The sequence below is a fragment of the Oncorhynchus clarkii genome, chromosome 27 (genome assembly GCF_045791955.1).
Source record: "Oncorhynchus clarkii lewisi isolate Uvic-CL-2024 chromosome 27, UVic_Ocla_1.0, whole genome shotgun sequence".
Classification (NCBI taxonomy): Eukaryota; Metazoa; Chordata; class Actinopteri; order Salmoniformes; family Salmonidae; genus Oncorhynchus; species Oncorhynchus clarkii.
In genome coordinates, this window is record NC_092173.1 from 42,693,225 (window position 1) to 42,715,885 (window position 22,661).

General features: G+C 47.0%; 1 protein-coding gene across 1 annotated transcript in view; it reads left to right on the forward strand.

Moving 5' to 3' along the window:
* The window catches only part of LOC139386235 (rho guanine nucleotide exchange factor TIAM1-like), a 163,164-nt gene that overhangs the window by 115,034 nt on the left and 25,469 nt on the right, over positions 1-22,661 (forward strand). Inside the window, exons 16-18 of the mRNA XM_071131723.1 lie at positions 2,942-3,154; positions 4,602-4,702; positions 11,124-11,168. Coding sequence (XP_070987824.1) covers positions 2,942-3,154; positions 4,602-4,702; positions 11,124-11,168 — 359 coding nt within the window. The remainder of the gene's footprint in view (positions 1-2,941; positions 3,155-4,601; positions 4,703-11,123; positions 11,169-22,661) is intronic.

Here is a 22,661-nt window from a genome sequence, read left to right on the forward strand (position 1 = left end):
AGGTCGTGGGAAGATGGACCAGAACCAGACAGAGAGGGCAGGTAGTGGGAAGATGGACCAGAACCAGACAGAGAGGGCAGGTAGTGGGAAGATGGACCAGAACCAGACAGAGAGGGCAGGTAGTGGGAAGATGGACCAGAACCAGACAGAGAGGGCAGGTAGTGGGAAGATGGACCAGAACCAGACAGAGAGGGCAGGTAGTGGGAAGATGGACCAGAACAGGACAGAAAGGGCAGGTCGAGGGAAGATGGACCAGAACCAGACAGAGAGGGCAGGTAGTGGGAAGATGGACCAGAACCAGACAGAGAGGGCAGGTCGAGGGAAGATGGACCAGAACCAGACAGAGAGGGCAGGTAGTGGGAAGATGGACCAGAACCAGACAGAGAGGGCAGGTTGAGGGAAGATGGACCAGAACCAGACAGAGAGGGCAGGTCGAGGGAAGATGGACCAGAACCAGACAGAGAGGGCAGGTCAAGGGAAGATGGACCAGAACCAGACAGAGAGGGCAGGTAGTGGGAAGATGGACCAGAACCAGACAGAGAGGGCAGGTCGAGGGAAGATGGACCAGAACCAGACAGAGAGGGCAGGTAGTGGGAAGATGGACCAGAACCAGACAGAGAGGGCAGGTCGAGGGAAGATGGACCAGAACCAGACAGAGAGGGCAGGTCGAGGGAAGATAACATATGATTGGTTTCATCATCAGCCATCTCAATACAAGCCACAAAAAGAGGGTGGCTGTACAATCAACGATTAAATAATTACTACAGCTGATGAGCCATTTATAAAACTGTGTGTGTGTGTGTGTGTGTGTGTGTGTGTGTGTGTGTGTTAGGGGAATGTTCTCTCCAGTGCTTATGTGAACGAGGTCAATATGGGAGTTGTGATTTTATTTTTTTAGAAATTAAATGCATATTAATGGCTGATTCGATTCAAGGTGCAGGGGAACCAGAGAAAACAGCCCTCCGGTCAGTCTCAAGTCTTCTGATTAGAATAATAATCTGACGACCCACTGACAAGTGTCTTTGTCCCAAACGTACACCCCATTACTTATAGAGTACACAGGCATCTCCCTGACATGATGAGGATCTCTGTAGCATATAACCATAGGAGATCCGTACTGCAGATTAGAGGGGCCTTTCTCAGGTCACATAGAGAGGGAAATGGATCCCTCCTGGGGCTGAGAGAGAGAGAGGGAGAGAATCAACGACCTCATGGTGCCAGGAAAGAGTGAAGACCATATACAGTGCCTTGCGAAAGTATTCGGCCCCCTTGAACTTTGCGACCTTTTGCCACATTTCAGGCTTCAAACATAAAGGTATAAAACTGTATTTTTTTGTGAAGAATCAACAACAAGTGGGACACAATCATGAAGTGGAACGACATTTATTGGATATTTCAAACTTTTTTAACAAATCAAAAACTGAAAAATTGGGCGTGCAAAATTATTCAGCCCCCTTAAGTTAATACTTTGTAGCGCCACCTTTTGCTGCGATTACAGCTGTAAGTCGCTTGGGGTATGTCTCTATCAGTTTTGCACATCGAGAGACTGACATTTTTTCCCATTCCTCCTTGCAAAACAGCTCGAGCTCAGTGAGGTTGGATGGAGAGCATTTGTGAACAGCAGTTTTCAGTTCTTTCCACAGATTCTCGATTGGATTCAGGTCTGGACTTTGACTTGGCCATTCTAACACCTGGATATGTTTATTTTTGAACCATTCCATTGTAGATTTTGCTTTATGTTTTGGATCATTGTCTTGTTGGAAGACAAATCTCCGTCCCAGTCTCAGGTCTTTTGCAGACTCCATCAGGTTTTCTTCCAGAATGGTCCTGTATTTGGCTCCATCCATCTTCCCATCAATTTTAACCATCTTCCCTGTCCCTGCTGAAGAAAAGCAGGCCCAAACCATGATGCTGCCACCACCATGTTTGACAGTGGGGATGGTGTGTTGCTTTTACGCCAAACATAACGTTTTGCATTGTTGCCAAAAAGTTAAATTTTGGTTTCATCTGACCAGAGCACCTTCTTCCACGTTTGGTGTGTCTCCCAGGTGGCTTGTGGCAAACTTTAAGCAACACTTTTTATGGATATCTTTAAGAAATGGCTTTCTTCTTGCCACTCTTCCATAAAGGCCAGATTTGTGCAATATACGACTGATTGTTGTCCTATGGACAGAGTCTCCCACCTCAGCTGTAGATCTCTGCAGTTCATCCAGAGTGATCATGGGCCTCTTGGCTGCATCTCTGATCAGTCTTCTCCTTGTATGAGCTGAAAGTTTAGAGGGACGGCCAGGTCTTGGTAGATTTGCAGTGGTCTGATACTCCTTCCATTTCAATATTATCGCTTGCACAGTGCTCCTTGGGATGTTTAAAGCTTGGGAAATATTTTTTTTATCCAAATCTGGCTTTAAACTTCTTCACAACAGTATCTCGGACCTGCCTGGTGTGTTCCTTGTTCTTCATGATGCTCTCTGTGCTTTTAACGGACCTCTGAGACTATCACAGTGCAGGTGCATTTATACGGAGACTTGATTACACACAGGTGGATTGTATTTATCATCATTAGTCATTTAGGTCAACATTGGATCATTCAGAGATCCTCACTGAACTTCTGGAGAGAGTTTGCTGCACTGAAAATAAAGGGGCTGAATAATTTTGCCCGCCCAATTCTTCAGTTTTTGTTTTGTTAAAAAAGTTTGAAATATCCAATAAATGTCGTTCCACTTCATGATTGTGTCCCACTTGTTGTTGATTCTTCACAAAAAAATACAGTTTTATATCTTTATGTTTGAAGCCTGAAATGTGGCAAAAGGTCGCAAAGTTCAAGGGGGCCGAATACTTTCGCAAGGCACTGTAAATATGATATTGTATAGTATAGACAGTGTGAGACCCCCTTCCCCACCTCCACACACACACGCACTAATATACCATCTTGGCTCTTCAGGTCTGAATGCGGGCGATGAGATCTTGCAGCTGAATGGGAAAGACTCGTGCAGATTGAAGTTCGGAGACATGAAGGGGGCGTTTTCCCAGGCCTCTCTGTCCCTGACCGTCAACACTCTGCCCTCCACGGACCGACGACAGATCTGTTACCTGCCCCCCCGACGCTCTGACGCACAGGAAGTCCTCCACACAGACATCTTCTCTGTGAACCAGGGTGAGTTACAGTAGTCCTACACACAGACATCTTCTCTGTGAACCAGGGTGAGTTACAGTAGTCCTCTATACTGACGTGAACCAGGGTGAGTTACAGTAGTCCTCTACACAGACATCTTCTCTATGAACCAGGGTGAGTTACTGTAGTCCTCTATACTGACGTGAACCAGGGTGAGTTACAGTAGTCCTCCACACAGACATCTTCTCTATGAACCAGGGTGAGTTACTGCAGTCCTCTATACTGACGTGAACCAGGGTGAGTTACAGTAGTCCTACACACAGACATCTTCTCTGTGAACCAGGGTGAGTTAGAGTAGTCCTACACACAGACATCTTCTCTGTGAACCAGGGTGAGTTACAGTAGTCCTCCACACAGACATCTTCTCTGTGAACCAGGGTGAGTTACAGTAGTCCTCTATACTGACGTGAACCAGGGTGAGTTACAGTAGTCCTCTACACAGACATCTTCTCTATGAACCAGGGTGAGTTACAGTAGTCCTCTACACAGACATCTTCTCTATGAACCAGGGTGAGTTACTGTAGTCCTCTATACTGACGTGATCCAGGGTGAGTTACAGTAGTCCTCCACACAGACATCTTCTCTATGAACCAGGGTGAGTTACTGTAGTCCTCTATACTGACGTGAACCAGGGTGAGTTACAGTAGTCCTACACACAGACATCTTCTCTGTGAACCAGGGTGAGTTAGAGTAGTCCTACACACAGACATCTTCTCTGTGAACCAGGGTGAGTTACAGTAGTCCTCTACACAGACATCTTCTCTATGAACCAGGGTAAGTTACTGTAGTCCTCTATACTGACATCTTCTCTATGAACCAGGGTGAGTTACAGTAGTCCTCTACACAGACATCTTCTCTATGAACCAGGGTGAGTTACAGTAGTCCTCTATACTGACGTGAACCAGGGTGAGTTACAGTAGTCCTCTACACAGACATCTTCTCTATGAACCAGGGTGAGTTACTGTAGTCCTCTACACAGACATCTTCTCTATGAACCAGGGTGAGTTACAGTAGACCTCTATACTGACGTGAACCAGGGTGAGTTACAGTAGTCCTCTACACAGACATCTTCTCTATGAACCAGGGTGAGTTACAGTAGTCCTCTACACAGACATCTTCTCTATGAACCAGGGTGAGTTACAGTAGACCTCTATACTGACGCGTTCTCTCTGAGTTACAGTAGTCCTCTATACTGACATCTTCTCTGTGAACCAGGGTGAGTTACAGTAGTCCTCTTTACTGACGTGAACCAGGATATGTAAGATCTGTATCCCAAATGGCTATTCCCTTTTCACAGCCTACACCTTATGTGGCCCGGGTCAAAAGTAGTGTACTGAATAGGGTGCCATTTGGGATGCTGGTGATTATTATTATGCTAGCTGGACAGCGACCTCATCGTGGTCCTTCTGATGTGTTCTTTCTGCTCCAGAGGAGATTCTGGATGACGGGGTTGGTCTGACGCTGGAGAGTTCTGGAGACAGCCTGGACGACGACTCTGAGAGCTTCAGCGAGGCAGACCAATGCAGAAAGGTAGGAGTCTCGTATCTCTTAATTTCTTAATGTTTTTTACCCTTTTCTTTAAGCGGTGATGTCTGAGATGTGGGATACAACAGACAGACGTTAAAGGTTACGATATGTTCCCTGAACATTTGTTCTAGAGGTGGTCTGTACTAGTGGTCTGTACTAGTGGTCTGTACTAGTGGTTCATCTCTGGGGATGTGAGTTGCTTTTGGGATAGAGGTGTCGATTTGTTATCAATCTCAATATGCAGCATATCTCAGTATCAGCAATATCCTGCTTTCAGGCTTTTATTCTGAGTGCTCCACTTGGGACACGCCCTTTTGTAGTATAGGCCTGGTTTCAGGAAGTCTGCTCTCTAGGCCTGGTTTCAGGCAGTCTGCTCTCTAGGCCTGGTTTCAGGCAGTCTGCTCTCTAGGCCTAGTTTCAGGCAGTCTGCTCTCTAGGCCTGGTTTCAGGCAGTCTGCTCTCTAGGCCTGGTTTCAGGCAGTCTGCTCTCTAGGCCTGGTTTCAGGCAGTCTGCTCTCTAGGCCTGGTTTCAGGCAGTCTGCTCTCTAGGCCTGGTTTCATGCAGTCTGCTCTCTAGGCCTGGTTTCAGGCAGTCTGCTCTCTAGGCCTGGTTTCAGGCAGTCTGCTCTCTAGGCCTGGTTTCAGGCAGTCTGCTCTCTAGGTTTCAGGCAGTCTGCTCTCTAGGCCTGGTTTCAGGCAGTCTGCGCTCTAGGCCTGGTTTCAGGCAGTCTGCTCTCTAGGCCTGGTTTCAGGCAGTCTGCTCTCTAGGTTTCAGGTAGTCTGCTCTCTAGGCCTGGTTTCAGGCAGTCTGCTCTCTAGGTTTCAGGCAGTCTGCTCTCTAGGCCTGGTTTCAGGCAGTCTGCTCTCTAGGTTTCAGGCAGTCTGCTCTCTAGGCCTGGTTTCAGGCAGTCTGCTCTCTAGGCCTGGTTTCAGGCAGTCTGCTCTCTAGGTTTCAGGCAGTTTGCTCTCTAGGCCTGGTTTCAGGCAGTCTACGCTCTAGGCCTGGTTTCAGGCAGTCTGCTCTCTAGGTTTCAGGCCGTCTGCTCTCTTGGCTCTTTCAGGCCTGAGGTTCATTATATCTCCACCTGACACTAATGTCTGACACCTGCTGGAGTTCACACTTCCTTCCTCTCTTCCTCCTCCATTATTTACTATGTTCACTGCAGTTTTTCCTTTCTTACTCTCTGTCTATCCTCTCTCTGTCTCTGTGTCCCTCTTTGCTCCCTCCTCTCTGTCTCTCTCTGTCTCTCTCTCTCTCTCTCTCTCTCTCTCTCTCTCTCTCTCTCCTCTCTCTCTGTGTCTCTCCCTCTCCTCTCTCTCTGTGTCTCTCTCTCTCATCTGTCTCTCTCTCCCTCTCCTCTCTCTCTGTCTCTCTCTCATCTGTCTATGTGTCTCTCTCTCCCTCTCATCTGTCTCTGTCTCCTCTCTCTCTCTCTCTCTCTCTCTCTCTCTCTCCTCTCTCTGTGTCTCTCTCTCTCCTCTCTCTCTGTGTCTCTCTCTCTCATCTGTCTCTCTCTCCCTCTCCCCTCTCTCTGTCTCTCTCTCATCTGTCTATGTGTCTCTCTCTCCCTCTCCTCTCTCTGTCTCTCTGTCTCCTCTCTCTCTCTCTCAATTCAATTCAATTCAAGGGCTTTATTGGCATGGGAAACATGTGTTAACATTGCCAAAGCAAGTGAGGTAGACAACATACAAAGTGAATATATAAAGTGAAAAACAACACAAATGAACAGTAAACATTACACATACAGAGGTTTCAAAACAGTAAAGACATTACAAATGTCATATTATATATATATATATATACAGTGTTTTAACAATGTACAAATGGTTAAAGGACACAAGATAAAATAAATAAGCATAAATATGGGTTGTATTTACAATGGTGTTTGTTCTTCACTGGTTGCCCTTTTCTTGTGGCAACAGGTCACACATCTTGCTGCTGTGATGGAACACTGTGGAATTTCACCCAGTAGATATGGGAGTTTTTCAAAATTGTATTTGTTTTCGAATTCTTTGTGGATCTGTGTAATCTGAGGGAAATATGTCTCTCTAATATGGTCATACATTGGGCAGGAGGTTAGGAAGTGCAGCTCAGTTTCCACCTCATTTTGTGGGCAGTGAGCACATAGCCTGTCTTCTCTTGAGAGCCATGTCTGCCTACGGCGGCCTTTCTCAATAGCAAGGCTATGCTCACTGAGTCTGTACATAGTCAAAGCTTTCCTTAATTTTGGGTCAGTCACAGTGGTCAGGTATTCTGCCGCTGTGTACTCTCTGTGTTGGGCCAAATAGCATTCTAGTCCACAGCTTTGTGGAAGTTACCTGTGGCGCTGATGTTTAGGCCAAGGTATGTATAGTTTTTTGTGTGCTCTAGGGCAACAGTGTCTAGATGGAATTTGTATTTGTGGTCCTGGTGACTGGACCTTTTTTGGAACACCATTATTTTGGTCTTACTGAGATTTATTGTCAGGGCCCAGGTCTGACAGAATCTGTGCAGAAGATCTAGGTGCTGCTGTAGGCCCTCCTTGGTTGGTGACAGAAGCACCAGATCATCAGCAAACAGCAGACATTTGACTTCAGATTCTAGTAGGGTGAGGCCGGGTGCTGCAGACTTTTCTAGTGCCCGCGCCAATTCGTTGATATATATGTTGAAGAGGGTGGGGCTTAAGCTGCATCCCTGTCTAACCCCACGACCCTGTGTGAAGAAATGTGTGTGTTTTTTGCCAATTTTAACCGCACACTTGTTGTTTGTGTACATGGATTTTATAATGTTGTGTTTTTCCCCCAACACCACTTTCCATCAGTTTGTATAGCAGACCCTCATGCCAGATTGAGTCGAAGGCTTTTTTGAAATCAACAAAGCATGAGAAGACTTTGCCTTTGTTTTGGTTTGTTTGGTTGTCAATTAGGGTGTGCAGGGTGAATACATGGTCTGTTGTACGGTAATTTGGTAAAAAGCCAATTTGACATTTGCTCAGTACATTGTTTTCATTGAGGAAATGTACGAGTCTGCTGTTAATGCAGAGGATTTTCCCAAGGTTACTGTTGACGCATATTCCACGGTAGTTATTGGGGTCAAATTTGTCTCCACTTTTGTGGATTGGGGTGATCAGTCCTTGTTTCCAAATATTGGGGAAGATGCCAGAGCTAAGGATGATGTTAAAGAGTTTTAGTATAGCCAATTGGAATTTGTTGTCTGTATATTTGATCATTTCATTGAGGATACCAATGTCTCTCCCTCTCCTCTCTCTCTCTGTGTCTCGCCCTCTCCTCTCTCTCTGTGTCTCTCTCTCTCATCTGTCTCTGTGTCTCTCTCTCTCATCTGTCTCTTTGTCTCTCTCTCTCCTCTCTCTCTCTCTGTCTCTCCCTCTCCTCTCTCTTTGTCTCTCCCTCTCCCTCCCTCTCCTCTCTCTCTGTCTCTCCCTCTCCTCTCTCTCTCTGTCTCGCTCTCCCTCCTCTCTCTCTGTCTCTCCCTCTCCTCTCTCTCTGTGTCTCTCCCTCTCCTCTCTCTCTGTCTCTCCCTCTCCTCTCTCTCTGTGTCTCTCCCTCTCCTCTCTCTCTCTGTCTCTCTCCCTCTCCTCTCTCTCTCTGTCTCTCTCCCTCTCCTCTCTCTCTCTGTCTCTCTCCCTCTCCCTCTGTGTCTCTCCCTCTCCTCTCTCTCTGTGTCTCTCCCTCTCCTCTCTCTCTGTGTCTCTCCCTCTCCTCTCTCTCTGTGTCTCTCTCCCTCTCCTCTCTCTCTGTGTCTCTCTCCCTCTCATCTCTGTCGCGAACTAGGGAAGTGAAGTAGATAATAAACAAAAGTGAAATAAACAATGAACAGTAAACATTACACTCACAAAAGTTCCAAAAGAATAAAGACATTTCAAATGTCATATTATGTATATATACAGTGTTGTAATGATCTGTAAATAGTTAAAGTACAAAAGGGAAAATAAATAAGCATAAATATGGGTTGTATTTACAATGGTGTTTGTTCTTCACTGGTTGCCCTTTTCTCGTGGCAACAGGTCACAAATCTCGCTGCTGTGATGTCACACTGTGGTATTTCACCCAGTAGATATGGTAGTTTATCAAAATCGGATTCGTTTTTTTCAAATTCTTTGTGGATCTGTGTCATCTGAGGGAAACATGTCTCTCTAATATGGTCATACATTGGGCAGGAGGTTAGGAAGTGCAGGAGGTTAGGAAGGGCAGGAGGTTAGAAAGAGCAGGAAGTGCAGGAGGTTAGGAAGTGCAGCAGGTCTCTCTCTGCCTGGTAGAAAACGTTCAAGTAACCACGCAAGAAAATCCTGACAGGAGGAAAATAATGGCATCCTAATCCCTCTACAGTGCACTACTTTTAACCACAAAAATAGTGCACTTAATAGGGAACAGGGTGCCTTTTGGGATGGAGGAAATAAAACTTTATTTCTCTGTGAAATACGCTAATGACTGCCGTGGCTCACTAATTAGCTAGTCGCTGCTGTCAGACTCAGCCCCAGTAATAATGGTGCAAAATTATAACATGGTTGTTAGCTGCTGTGATGCTCTACCTATCTCTCTCTGTCTCTCTCTGTCTCTCTCTTTGTCTCTCTCTCTCTCTGTCTCTCTCTCTCTGTCTCTCTCTCTCTCTCTCTCTCTCTGTCTCTCTCTGTCTCTCTCTGTCTCTCTCTGTCTCTCTCTGTCTCTCTCTGTCTCTCTCTCTCTCTCTCTCTCTGTCTCTCTCTCTCTGTCTCTCTCTGTCTCTCTCTCTCTGTCTCTCTCTGTCAATTCAATTTCAATTCAATTCAAGGGCTTTATTGGCATGGGAAACATGTGTTAACATTGCCAAAGCAAGTGAGGTAGATAATATACATCAATATATATCTCTCTCTCGCTCTTTCTTCTCTCTTTCTTCTCTCTGCTCTCTCTCTGTCTCTCTCTCTGTCTATCTCTCTCTGTCTCTCTCTCTCTGTCTCTCTCTCTGTGTCTCTCTCTCTGTGTCTCTCTGTCTCTCTCTCTCTCTCTCTCTGTCTCTGTCTCTGTCTCTATCTATGTCTCTCTCTCTGTCTCTCTCTGTCTCTCTCTCTGTCTCTCTCTCTGTCTCTCTCTCTCTGTCTCTCTCTCTCTGTCTCTCTCTCTGTGTCTCTCTGTCTCTCTCTCTCTCTCTCTCTCTCTGTCTCTGTCTCTGTCTCTATCTATGTCTCTCTGTCTATCTCTGTCTCTCTCTCTCTCTTGCGCTCTCTCTTTCTCTCGCGCTCTCTCTCTTTCTCTCTCTGTCTCTCTCTCTTGCGCTCTCTCTCTCTCTCTCTTGCGCTCTCTCTCTCTCTCTTGCTCTCTCTCTCTCTCTCTTGCTCTCTCTCTCTCTCTCTCTCTCTCTCTCTCTCACACACACACACCCTCCTCTCCAGAAGTAGTGCACTACATAGGGAATAGGCTGCTGTATATGTGACTCAGCCTCACTGCTAGACAAATCTGCCTAGCGGGTTCCTGTTGACCTCAGAGCTCCCTTCTGAAGATCCTTCCCACTGATGTCTTTATCCTCGTGGATAAATATACCTTCCCGTTGTGTCATCTGCTACCATGAGCCCTATTGGTGCTGGACAAAAGCAGTGTACTATATGGAGAATAGGGTGCCATTTGGGAAAGGCCCTACATGTTTGTCATTTGACAACCGTTGAGACATCATATCATTTCACAGGTATTTTAACGTGTCCTTCACCTCTCCTCGATCTTCTAAAAACCTTTTTTTTGCCTCCTTTTAATTCCTGGCCCTGCCAATCCTGCTCCGCCTCCCAACGTTGGTTTACCTCTCTCCTTCATCCCCCTCTTCTCTCTGGACAGACTATTATCATCATCATATTTGTTTTTGCTTCATTCTTTATTCTTTCTCTGTTTCTCTGTTTCTCCCTCTCTCTCTCTTTCTCTGTCTTTCTCGCTCCTCACTCAATTCATTTTTTGTTATTTTGTCTGTCTGTCTGTCTGTCTGTCCGTCCGTTCGTCCGTCCGTTCGTCCGTCCGTGCCTAGCAAGCCAACACTATATAGAGAGAGAGAACACCACCAACACTATAGAGAGAGAGCTAGCTAGCTGTGGCACATCTGAATGAAAGGATTGAAGGAGGAGTGTTGGAAGACTGTGAGGAGAGGTGGTGGGCGAGAACAGAAACCGAGGAGGAAGAGACTTAGAAACAGCTTCGCCTGGCATCCAGCCTTCCTTTCTTCCTCACAACCAACCACCATGCCACTTCCTCTTCCTCCTTTCTCTTTTCTCCGTCACAACATAATAAAGTGGAAGGATACGTTGGAGAAGAGAGAGCGTCTGCTCTGTTCTGTTCTGCTCTATTCTGCTTGGCTCAATGCGCGACTCTTCCCTTTCTCTGACTGAGGCTCGGACTGACTGACTGTCCTCCTCCTCCTCCTCTGGCTCTCCGTCCGTCTTTCTGTCCGCCTGCCATGTCTGCCCTGAAGAGGAACAAGCGTTCCTCAGAGTCCATCTCTGACATGCTGCATCTGGTAAGCCTACTCTCTAAAATATCTAGCTACATCTACTTCCTCTACTCACATCTTTGGTTTTCTTCACTGTTTGTCGTCTACTTTGTCAGTTTGTTGGTTCATGCCTTCAACTTTTATTTACTTATCTGTCAGATGCCGTATAGTACTCTGTGTGAGACTGTTGTCGCTCACTAACTTAGACGAACTGAAGGTCACCTGGTCTTTTCCTAGTTTTGTATTTATTTATTTATTTCACCTTTATTTAACCAGGTAGGCAAGTTGAGAACAAGTTGTCATTTACAATTGCGACCTGGCCAAGATAAAGCAGTTCAACACATACAACAACACAGAGTTACACATGGAATAAACAAACATACAGTCAATAATACAGTAGGAAAATCTATATACGATGTGAGCAAGTGAGGTGAGATAAGGGAGGTAAAGGCAAAAAAAAAAGGCCATGGTGGCGAAGTAAATACAATATAGCAAGTAAAACACTGGAATGGTAGATTTGCAGCGGAGGAATGTGAAAAATAGAGATAATGGAGTGAAAAAGGAGCAAAACATAACAATAAATACAGTAGGGGAAGAGGTAGTTGTTTGGGCTAAATTATAGATGGGCTATGTACAGGTGTAGTGATCTGTGAGCTGCTCTGACAGCTGGTGCTTAAAGCTAGTGAGGGAGATAAGTGTTTCCAGTTTCAGAGATTTTTGTAGTTCGTTCCAGTCATTGGCAGCAGAGAACTGGAAGGAGAGGCGGCCAAAGGAATAATTGGTTTTGGGGGTGACCAGAGATATTTACAGTGGGGCAAAAAAGTATTTAGTCAATCACCAATTGTGCAAGTTCTCCCACCTAAAAAGATGAGGCCTGTAATTTTCATCATAGGTACACTTCAACTATGACAGACAAAATGAGAGAGAAAATCCAGAAAATCACATTGTAGGATTTTTAATTAATTTATTAGCAAATTATGGTGGAAAATAAGTATTTGGTCAATAACAAAAGATTTTATCTCAATACTTTGTTATATACCCTTTGTTGGCAATGACAGAGGTCAAACGTTTTCTGTAAGTCTTCACAAGGTTTTCACACACTGTTGCTGGTATTTTGGCCCATTCCTCCATGCAGATCTCCTCTAAAGCAATGATGTTTTGGGGCTGTTGCTGGGCAACACGGACTTTCAACTCCCTCCAAAGGTTTTCTATGGGGTTGAGATCTGGAGACTGGCTAGGCCACTCCAGGACCTTGAAATACTTCTTACGAAGCCACTCCTTCGTTGCCCGGGCGGTGTGTTTGGGATCATTGTCATGCTGAAAGATCCAGCCACGTTTCATCTTCAATGCCCTTGCTGATGGAAGGAGGTTTTCACTCAAAATCTCACGATACATGGCCCCATTCACTCTTTCCTTAACACGGATCAGTCGTCCTGGTCCCTTTGCAGAAAAACAGCCCCAAAGCATGATGTATCCACCCCCATGCTTCACAGTAGGTATGGTGTTCTTTGGATGCAACTCAGCATTCTTTGTCCTCCAAACACGACGAGTTGAGTTTTTACCAAAAAGTTATATTTTGGTTATATTTTGGTTTCATCTGACCATATGACATTCTCCCAATCTTCTTCTGGATCATCCAAATGCTCTCTAGCAAACTTCAGACGGGCTTGGACATGTACTGGCTTAAGCAGGGGGACACGTCTGGCACTGCAGGATTTGAGTCCCTGGCGGCGTAGTGTGTTACTGATGATAGGCTTTGTTACCTTGGTCCCAGCTCTCTGCAGGTCGTTCACTAGATCCCCCCCCCCCCCCCCCAACCTACAGTTGTGTACTAGCCCACAATTGTCCAGATACTGAAGTGTATAACAGAAAAGCTTATAGGACTGTGGTGACAGATAGGAGAGCTTTGCTAGCTGCCAGCGCTAAGGGACTGTGGTGACAGATGGGAGAGCTTTGCTATCTGACAGAGATGAGGGACTGTGGTGACAGATAGGAGAGCTTTGCTAGCTGCCAGCGCTAAGGGACTGTGGTGACAGATAGGAGAGCTTTGCCAGCTGACAGAGATGAGGGACTGTGGTGATAGGAGACCTGTAACTTCTTCTTTAAGAGGCTCCTCTGTCCTCCACTCGTTACCTGTATTAATGGCACCTGTTTGAACTTGTTATCAGTATAAAAGACACCTGTCCACAACCTCAAACAGTCACACTCCAAACTCCACTATGGCCAAGACCAAAGAGCTGTCAAAGGACACCAGAAACAAAATTGTAGACCTGCACCAGGCTGGGAAGACTGAATCTGCAATAGGTAAGCAGCTTGGTTTGAAGAAGTCAACGGATGTCTTTTCTATCTATTCTATGGCGCAGTCAGATCTGGGATCAAGCTAGTAGTAGTGGGAGGTCTCTCATTCTTATCTCTCTGGTTAAGATGGGAGAGAAACAGTCTATTCTCCATCCTTCTCTTTCCTCTTCCGGTGACGTAGGACATTCAAGGAAACGTTGTTTTAGAAATACACATTTCAGTCCTCGTGGGAAATTCTTGAATCTTGACTATTCTCAGCTCAGTGGTTGCTTTTGTTTTGGGCTGTTTACTAACTAACTAAGGTTTACTAACTTAGCTAGAAGTTCCTCACTGAGGTATGTATGTCCTTAAAGAAGGAAGTTGGAAGAGGAAGCGTTGAAAAAATATAATTAATACACGGGAGGACATCCATTTTAATAACCAAACTCTCCCATGAAGGGTAGCCTAACATACAGGACCACATCTTTTACCCAATGTTGCATTAAAAATTATCCTTAATCGTAAAATTTAAACTGGGTTCAATTTTAATGCCCAGGTATGTAAAATCCCTAGTTTTGATAGATATAGATGGTCATGTGACTAGTTTAGAGGAACTAAGAATGGTTGAATGTGGCAGACATTGGTGTAGAAACCAGTGGCTATGCAGTTCATTAGACAGTCGTTGTTGATTTTAAAGGGACCATCAGTAATCTATAGCATGTTAGATTGTGACCTGGATCACTTGATCTCACTACTCGGCAGAAGACGAGTAGATCACATTAGCATGGCATCATTATAGTTATTTACATCAGAGTGCTCCTCTGTGTCTGTCTCGGTGTCATTCTCGCTCTGCACTCTCTTTTCAGTGTTTTTTTCCCTGTCTCTCTTCTTCACTGGTAAATTAGGCCCTGCAAAAGACTAGTGTCCCGTCCAGGGGGTGTCCTGGTACATCAAGCTGTCTCCCTACGGAAACAGGAGATAGACTAGTGTCCTGTCCAGGGGGTGTCCTGGTACATCAAGCTGTCTCCCTACGGAAACAGGAGATAGACTAGTGTCCTGTCCAGGGGGTGTCCTGGTACATCAAGCTGTCTCCCTACGGAAACAGGAGATAGACTAGTGTCCCGTCCAGGGGGTGTCCTGGTACATCAAGCTGTCTCCCTACGGAAACAGGAGATAGACTAGTGTCCCGTCCAGGGGGTGTCCTGGTACATCAAGCTGTCTCCCTACGGAAACAGGAGATAGACTAGTGTCCTGTCCAGGGGGTGTACTGTACATCAGAAACAGGAGATAGACTAGTGTCCTGTCCAGGGGGTGTCCTGGTACATCAAACTGTCTCCCTACAGAAACAGGAGATAGACTAGCATCCTGTCCAGGGGGTGTACTGTACATCAAGCTGTCTCACTACAGCAACAGGAGATAAGACTAGTGTAGTGTCCTGTCCAGGGGGTGTACTGGTACATCAAAGCTGCCTCACACCACAGAAACCGGAGAGAGGCTTCTGCCATTCTGGGCCGTTCTGCCTCGGGAAAAGGCGATTTATTAAGTTTGACATCAGAGGGCTCTTTCCCTGTCTCTCTCTTCTTCACTGGTAAATTAGTAATGTCAGGGATGAAACTCTGATGAATGCAGCGTAGCTGTGGAAACGCTGGTATCTGGTGTCATAGCCACAGTGGGGTACAGCTCTTCTGTTCTCTACGTTTCTATGTGTCTTAGCCAGCCAGCCAGCACCAGCACCTCGTCTTACTCTGCCGGCCAGCACCTCGTCTTACTCTGCCGGCCAGCACCTCGTCTTACGTTAGACAGGTCAGAGGTTACTATCAATCTCCTCTTCAGCGTTAGACAGGTCAGAGGTTACTATCAATCTCCTCTTCAGCGTTAGACAGGTCAGAGGTTACTATCAATCTCCTCTTCAGCGTTAGACAGGTCAGAGGTTATTATCAATCTCCTCTTCAGCTGTTCTTCATTATGTTCTCTGGTAAAACAGCTCTCCTGCCTGCATCCCAAACGGCACCCTATTCCCTTACATAGTGCACTACTTTTGACCATTGCTAGCACCCTATTCCCTATATAGTACACTACTTTTGACCAGGGCTAGCACCCTATTCCCTATATAGTACACTACTTTTGACCAGGGCTAGCACCCTATTCCCTATATAGTACACTACTTTTGACCAGGGCTAGCACCCTATTCCCTACATAGTGCACCACTTTTGACCAGGGCTAGCACCCTATTCCCTATATAGTGCACTACTTTTGACCAGGGCTAGCACCCTATTCCCTATCTAGTATACTACTTTTGACCAGGGCTAGCACCCTATTCCCTATATAGTGCACAACTTTTGACCAGGGCTAGCTCCCTATTCCCTACATAGTGCACTACTTTTGACCAGGGCACTGAATAGGAAATAGGGTGCTGTTTGGGACACAGCCATAGTGTACAAACTACTTCTAGTATCAGTCATCGGTCTGGTCTTTCAGCACACTGTGTCATGGACACCACATAACACTCGGTCCTTTTGTGTTAACTTTGAGATGGGTCTAACAAAATGGTTTTGCTAGACCCGAAAGATTCTTTCAATCTCTAATTCTTCTTAGATCGGTTGCCTTGTGCATTTAATTAGACGTGTGCTTCCTCAGGCGTGTTGCCTTGACATGAATTCCATGCCAAATTAATCACACCACATGTCTAATTATTTAAGTCTAAAGTCTATTCCTGGAAAACAGCACAGTACGCCAGCCAGCACCGGTGTCAGTACCGGTGCCCCCTCTTTCACACAAGTCTATAGACTTTTTAGCTGACGACGTCACCACAAGAATGATGCGCTTCAATGGGGCAAAGAAGGCTGTGTGTTGTGATTCTGGATGGCCAGATATCTTAGTAACAATGTGGAGAATCTTAGGTGACTCATTTCAGTGCGCCACCTCATGCGTGTGATAACGCTCGCAGTAGCCGATGTGAACAAAACCTTTAAACAGGTCAACATTCGCAAAGCCGCTGGGCCAGACGGATTACCAGGATGTGTACTCAAAGCATGCGTGGACCAACTGTCAAGTGTCTTCACTGACATTTTCAACCTCTCCCTGACCGGGTCTGTAATAACTGCATGTTTCAAGCAGACCAACATAGTCCCTGTGCCCAAGGAAGCGAAGGTAACCTGCCTAAATGACTACCGACCCGTAGCACTGATGTCGGTAGCCATGAAGTGCTTTGAAAGGCTGGTCATGACTCACATCAGCATCCTCCCAGAAACCCTAGACCCACTCCAATTCACATACCGCCCCAACAGATCCACAGATGACGCAACCTAAATCGCACTCCACACTGCCCTTTCCCACCTGGACAAAAGGAACACCTATGTGAGAATGCTGTTCATTGAATACAGCTCAGCGTTCAACACCATAGCGCCCACGAAGCTCATCACTAAACTAAGGACTCTGGGACTAAACACCTCCCTCTGCAACTGGATCCTGGACTTCCTGACGGGCCGCCCCCAGGTGGTAAGAGTAGGCAACAACACGTCTGCCACGCTGATCCTCAACACTGGGGCCCCTCAGGGGTGTGTACTTAGTCCCTTCCTATACTCTCTGTTCACCCACGACTGCGTGGCAAAACACGCCTACAACACCATCATTAACTTTGCTGATGACACAGCAGTGGTAGACTTGATTACCGACAACGATGAGACAGCCTATAGGGAGGAGGTCAGAGACCTGTCCGTGTGTTGCCAGGGCAACAACCTCTCCCTCAATGTGAGCAAGACAAAGGAGCTGATCGTGGACTACAGGAAAAGGCGGGACGAACAGACCCCCATTAACATCGCCGGGACTGTAGTGGAGCAGGTTAAGAGTTTCTTGGTGTCCACATCACCAACAAACTATCATGGTCCTTGGTGTCCACATCACCAACAAACTATCATGGTCCTTGGTGTCCACATCACCAACAAACTATCATGGTCCTTGGTGTCCACATCACCAACAAACTATCATGGTCCTTGGTGTCCACATCACCAACAAACTAACATGGTCCTTGGTGTCCACATCACCAACAAACTAACATGGTCCTTGGTGTCCACATCACCAACAAACTATCATGGTCCTTGGTGTCCACATCACCAACAAACTATCATGGTCCTTGGTGTCCACATCACCAACAAACTATAATGGTCCTTGGTGTCCACATCACCAACAAACTATCATGGTCCTTGGTGTCCACATCACCAACAAACTATAATGGTCCTTGGTGTCCACATCACCAACAAACTATCATGGTCCTTGGTGTCCACATCACCAACAAACTATAATGGTCCTTGGTGTCCACATCACCAACTAACTAACATGGTCCTTGGTGTCCACATCACCAACAAACTATCATGGTCCTTGGTGTCTACATCACCAACAAACTATCATGGTCCTTGGTGTCCACATCACCAACGAACTATCATGGTCCTTTGTGTCCACATCACCAACGAACTAACATGGTCCTTGGTGTCCACATCACCAACGAACTATCATGGTCCAAACATACCAAGACAGTCGTGAAGAGGGCACGACAACACCTTTTCCCCCTCAGGAGACTGAAAAGATTTAACATAGGTCCCCAGATCCTCAACAAGTTCTACAGCTGTACCATCGAGAGCATCGTGACCGGTTGCATCACCGCCTGGTATGGCAACTGCTCAGCATCTGACCGTAAGGCGCTACAGAGGGTAGTGCTTACGACCCAGTGCATCACTGGGGACAAGCTTCCTGCCATCCAGGTCCTATATACTAGGCGGTGTCAGAGGAAAGCCCATAAAATTGTCATAGACTCCAGTCATCCAAGTTAGAGACTGTTTTCTCTGCTACCGCACGGCAAGCGGTACCGGAGCGCCAAGTCTAGGGCCAAAAGGCTCCTCAACAGCTTCTACCCCCAAGCCATTAGACTGCTGAAAAATTCATTCAATTCCCCTCCCACTTTGTACACTGCTGCTACTCGCTGTTTATTATCTGTGCATAGTCACTTCACCCCCACCTACATGTACAAATTACCTCGACTAACCTGTACCCCCGCACACTGACTCTGTACCGGTGCCACCTGTATATAGCCTCCACACTGACTCTGTACCGGTACCCCCTGTATATAGCCTCCACATTGACTCTGTACCGGTGCCCCCTGTATATAGCCTCCACATTGACTCTGTACCGGTGCCCCCTGTATATAGCCTCCACATTGACTCTGTACCGGTGCCCCCTGTATATAGCCTCCACATTGACTCTGTACCGGTACCCCCTGTATATAGCCTCTACACGGACTCTGTACCGGTGCCCCCTGTATATAGCCTCCACACTGACTCTGTACCGGTACCCCCTGTATATAGCCTCCACACGGACTCTGTACCGGTACCCCTGTATATAGCCTCCACACGGACTCTGTACCGGTGCCCCCTGTATATAGCCTCCACATTGACTCTGTACCGGTGCCCCCTGTATATAACCTCCACACTGACTCAGTACCGGTACCCCCTGTATATAACCTCCACACTGACTCTGTACCGGTACCCCCTGTATATAACCTCCACACTGACTCTGTACCGGTACCCCCTGTATATAGCCTCCACACTGACTCTGTACCAGTACCCCCTGTATATAGCCTCCACATTGACTCTGTACCAGTACCCCCTGTATATAACCTCCACACTGACTCGGTACGGGTACCCCCTGTATATAGCCTCCACACTGACTCGGTACTGGTACCCCCTGTATATAGCCTCCACACTGACTCTGTACCGGTACCCCCTGTATATAGCCTCCACATTGACTCTGTACCAGTGCCCCCTGTATATAACCCCGCACACTGACTCGGTACCGGTGCCACCTGTATATAGCCTCCACACTGACTCTGTACCGGTACCCCCTGTATATAACCTCCACACTGACTCTGTACCGGTGCCCCCTGTATATAACCTCCACACTGACTCTGTACCGGTACCCCCTGTATATAACCTCCACACTGACTCTGTACCGGTACCCCCTGTATATAGCCTCCACATTGACTCTGTACCAGTACCCCCTGTATATAACCTCCACACTGACTCGGTACTGGTACCCCCTGTATATAGCCTCCACACTAACTCGGTACTGGTACCCCCTGTATATAGCCTCCACACTGACTCTGTACCGGTACCCCCTGTATATAGCCTCCACATTGTCTCTGTACCGGTGCCCCCTGTATATAACCTCCACACTGACTCTGTACCGGTGCCCCCTGTATATAACCTCCACACTGACTCTGTACCGGTACCCCCTGTATATAACCTCCACACTGACTCTGTACCGGTACCCCCTGTATATAACCTCCACACTGACTCTGTACCGGTACCCCCTGTATATAACCTCCACACTGACTCTGTACCGGTACCCCCTGTATATAACCTCCACACTGACTCTGTACCGGTACCCCCTGTATATAGCCTCCACATTGACTCTGTACCAGTACTCCCTGTATATAACCTCCACACTGACTCTGTACTGGTACCCCCTGTATATAGCCTCCACACTGACTCGGTACTGGTACCCCCTGTATATAGCCTCCACACTGACTCTGTACCGGTACCCCCTGTATATAGCCTCCACACTGACTCTGTACCGGTAACCACTGTATATAACCTCCACACTGACTCTGTACTGGTACCCCCTGTATATAACCTCCACATTGACTCTGTACCAGTACCCCCTGTATATAGCCTCCACATTGACTCTGTACCAGTACCCCCTGTATATAACCTCCACATTGACTCTGTACCGGTACCCCCTGTAAATAGCCTCCACACTGACTCTGTACCGGTACCCCCTGTATATAGCCTCCACATTGACTCTGTACCGGTACCCCCTGTATATAACCTCCACACTGACTCTGTACCGGTACCCCCTGTATATAGCCTCCACATTGACTCTGTACCGGTAACCCCTGTATATAACCTCCACACTGACTCTGTACCAGTACCCCCTGTATATAGCCTCCACATTGTCTCTGTACCGGTGCCCCCTGTATATAACCTCCACACTGACTCTGTACCGGTGCCCCCTGTATATAACCTCCACACTGACTCTGTACCGGTACCCCCTGTATATAACCTCCACACTGACTCTGTACCGGTACCCCCTGTATATAACCTCCACACTGACTCTCTACCGGTACCCCCTGTATATAACCTCCACACTGACTCTGTACCGGTACCCCCTGTATATAACCTCCACACTGACTCTGTACCGGTACCCCCTGTATATAGCCTCCACATTGACTCTGTACCAGTACCCCCTGTATATAACCTCCACACTGACTCGGTACTGGTACCCCCTGTATATAGCCTCCACACTAACTCGGTACTGGTACCCCCTGTATATAGCCTCCACACTGACTCTGTACCGGTACCCCCTGTATATAGCCTCCACATTGTCTCTGTACCGGTGCCCCCTGTATATAACCTCCACACTGACTCTGTACCGGTGCCCCCTGTATATAACCTCCACACTGACTCGGTACTGGTACCCCCTGTATATAGCCTCCACACTGACTCTGTACCGGTACCCCCTGTATATAGCCTCCACACTGACTCTGTACCGGTACCCCCTGTATATAACCTCCACACTGACTCTGTACTGGTACCCCCTGTATATAACCTCCACATTGACTCTGTACCAGTACCCCCTGTATATAGCCTCCACATTGACTCTGTACCAGTACCCCCTGTATATAACCTCCACATTGACTCTGTACCGGTACCCCCTGTAAATAGCCTCCACACTGACTCTGTACCGGTACCCCCTGTATATAGCCTCCACATTGACTCTGTACCGGTACCCCCTGTATATAACCTCCACACTGACTCTGTACCGGTACCCCCTGTATATAGCCTCCACATTGACTCTGTACCGGTAACCCCTGTATATAACCTCCACACTGACTCTGTACCAGTACCCCCTGTATATAGCCTCCACATTGTCTCTGTACCGGTGCCCCCTGTATATAACCTCCACACTGACTCTGTACCGGTTCCCCCTGTATATAACCTCCACACTGACTCTGTACCGGTACCCCCTGTATATAACCTCCACACTGACTCTGTACCGGTACCCCCTGTATATAACCTCCACACTGACTCTCTACCGGTACCCCCTGTATATAACCTCCACACTGACTCTGTACCGGTACTCCCCTGTATATAACCTCCACACTGACTCTGTACCGGTACCCCCTGTATATAGCCTCCACATTGACTCTGTACCAGTACCCCCTGTATATAGCCTCCACATTGACTCTGTACCAGTACCCCCTGTATATAACCTCCACATTGACTCTGTACCGGTACCCCCTGTATATAGCCTCCACACTGACTCTGTACCGGTACCCCCTGTATATAGCCTCCACATTGACTCTGTACCGGTACCCCCTGTATATAACCTCCACACTGACTCTGTACCGGTACCCCCTGTATATAGCCTCCACATTGACTCTGTACCGGTACCCCCTGTATATAACCTCCACACTGACTCTGTACCAGTACCCCCTGTATATAACCTCCACACTGACTCTGTACCAGTACCCCCTGTATATAACCTCCACATTGACTCTGTACCGGTACCCCCTGTATATAACCTCCACATGGACTCTGTACCGGTACCCCCTGTATATAACCTCCACACTGACTCTGTACCGGTACCCCCTGTATATAACCTCCACACTGACTCTGTACCGGTACCCCCTGTATATAGCCTCCACATTGACTCTGTACCAGTACCCCCTGTATATAGCCTCCACATTGACTCTGTACCAGTACCCCCTGTATATAACCTCCACATTGACTCTGTACCGGTACCCCCTGTATATAGCCTCCACATTGACTCTGTACCGGTACCCCCTGTATATAACCTCCACACTGACTCTGTACCAGTACCCCCTGTATATAACCTCCACACTGACTCTGTACCAGTACCCCCTGTATATAACCTCCACACTGACTCTGTACCAGTACCCCCTGTATATAGCCTCCACATTGACTCTGTACCAGTACCCCCTGTATATAGCCTCCACATTGACTCTGTACCAGTACCCCCTGTATATAGCCTCCACATTGACTCTGTACCGGTACCCCCTGTATATAGCCTCCACATTGACTCTGTACCGGTACCCCCTGTATATAACCTTGTTATTCTTATTGTGAAACTTTTTATTTTATTTAATACTTGATAAATATTTTCTTCTTC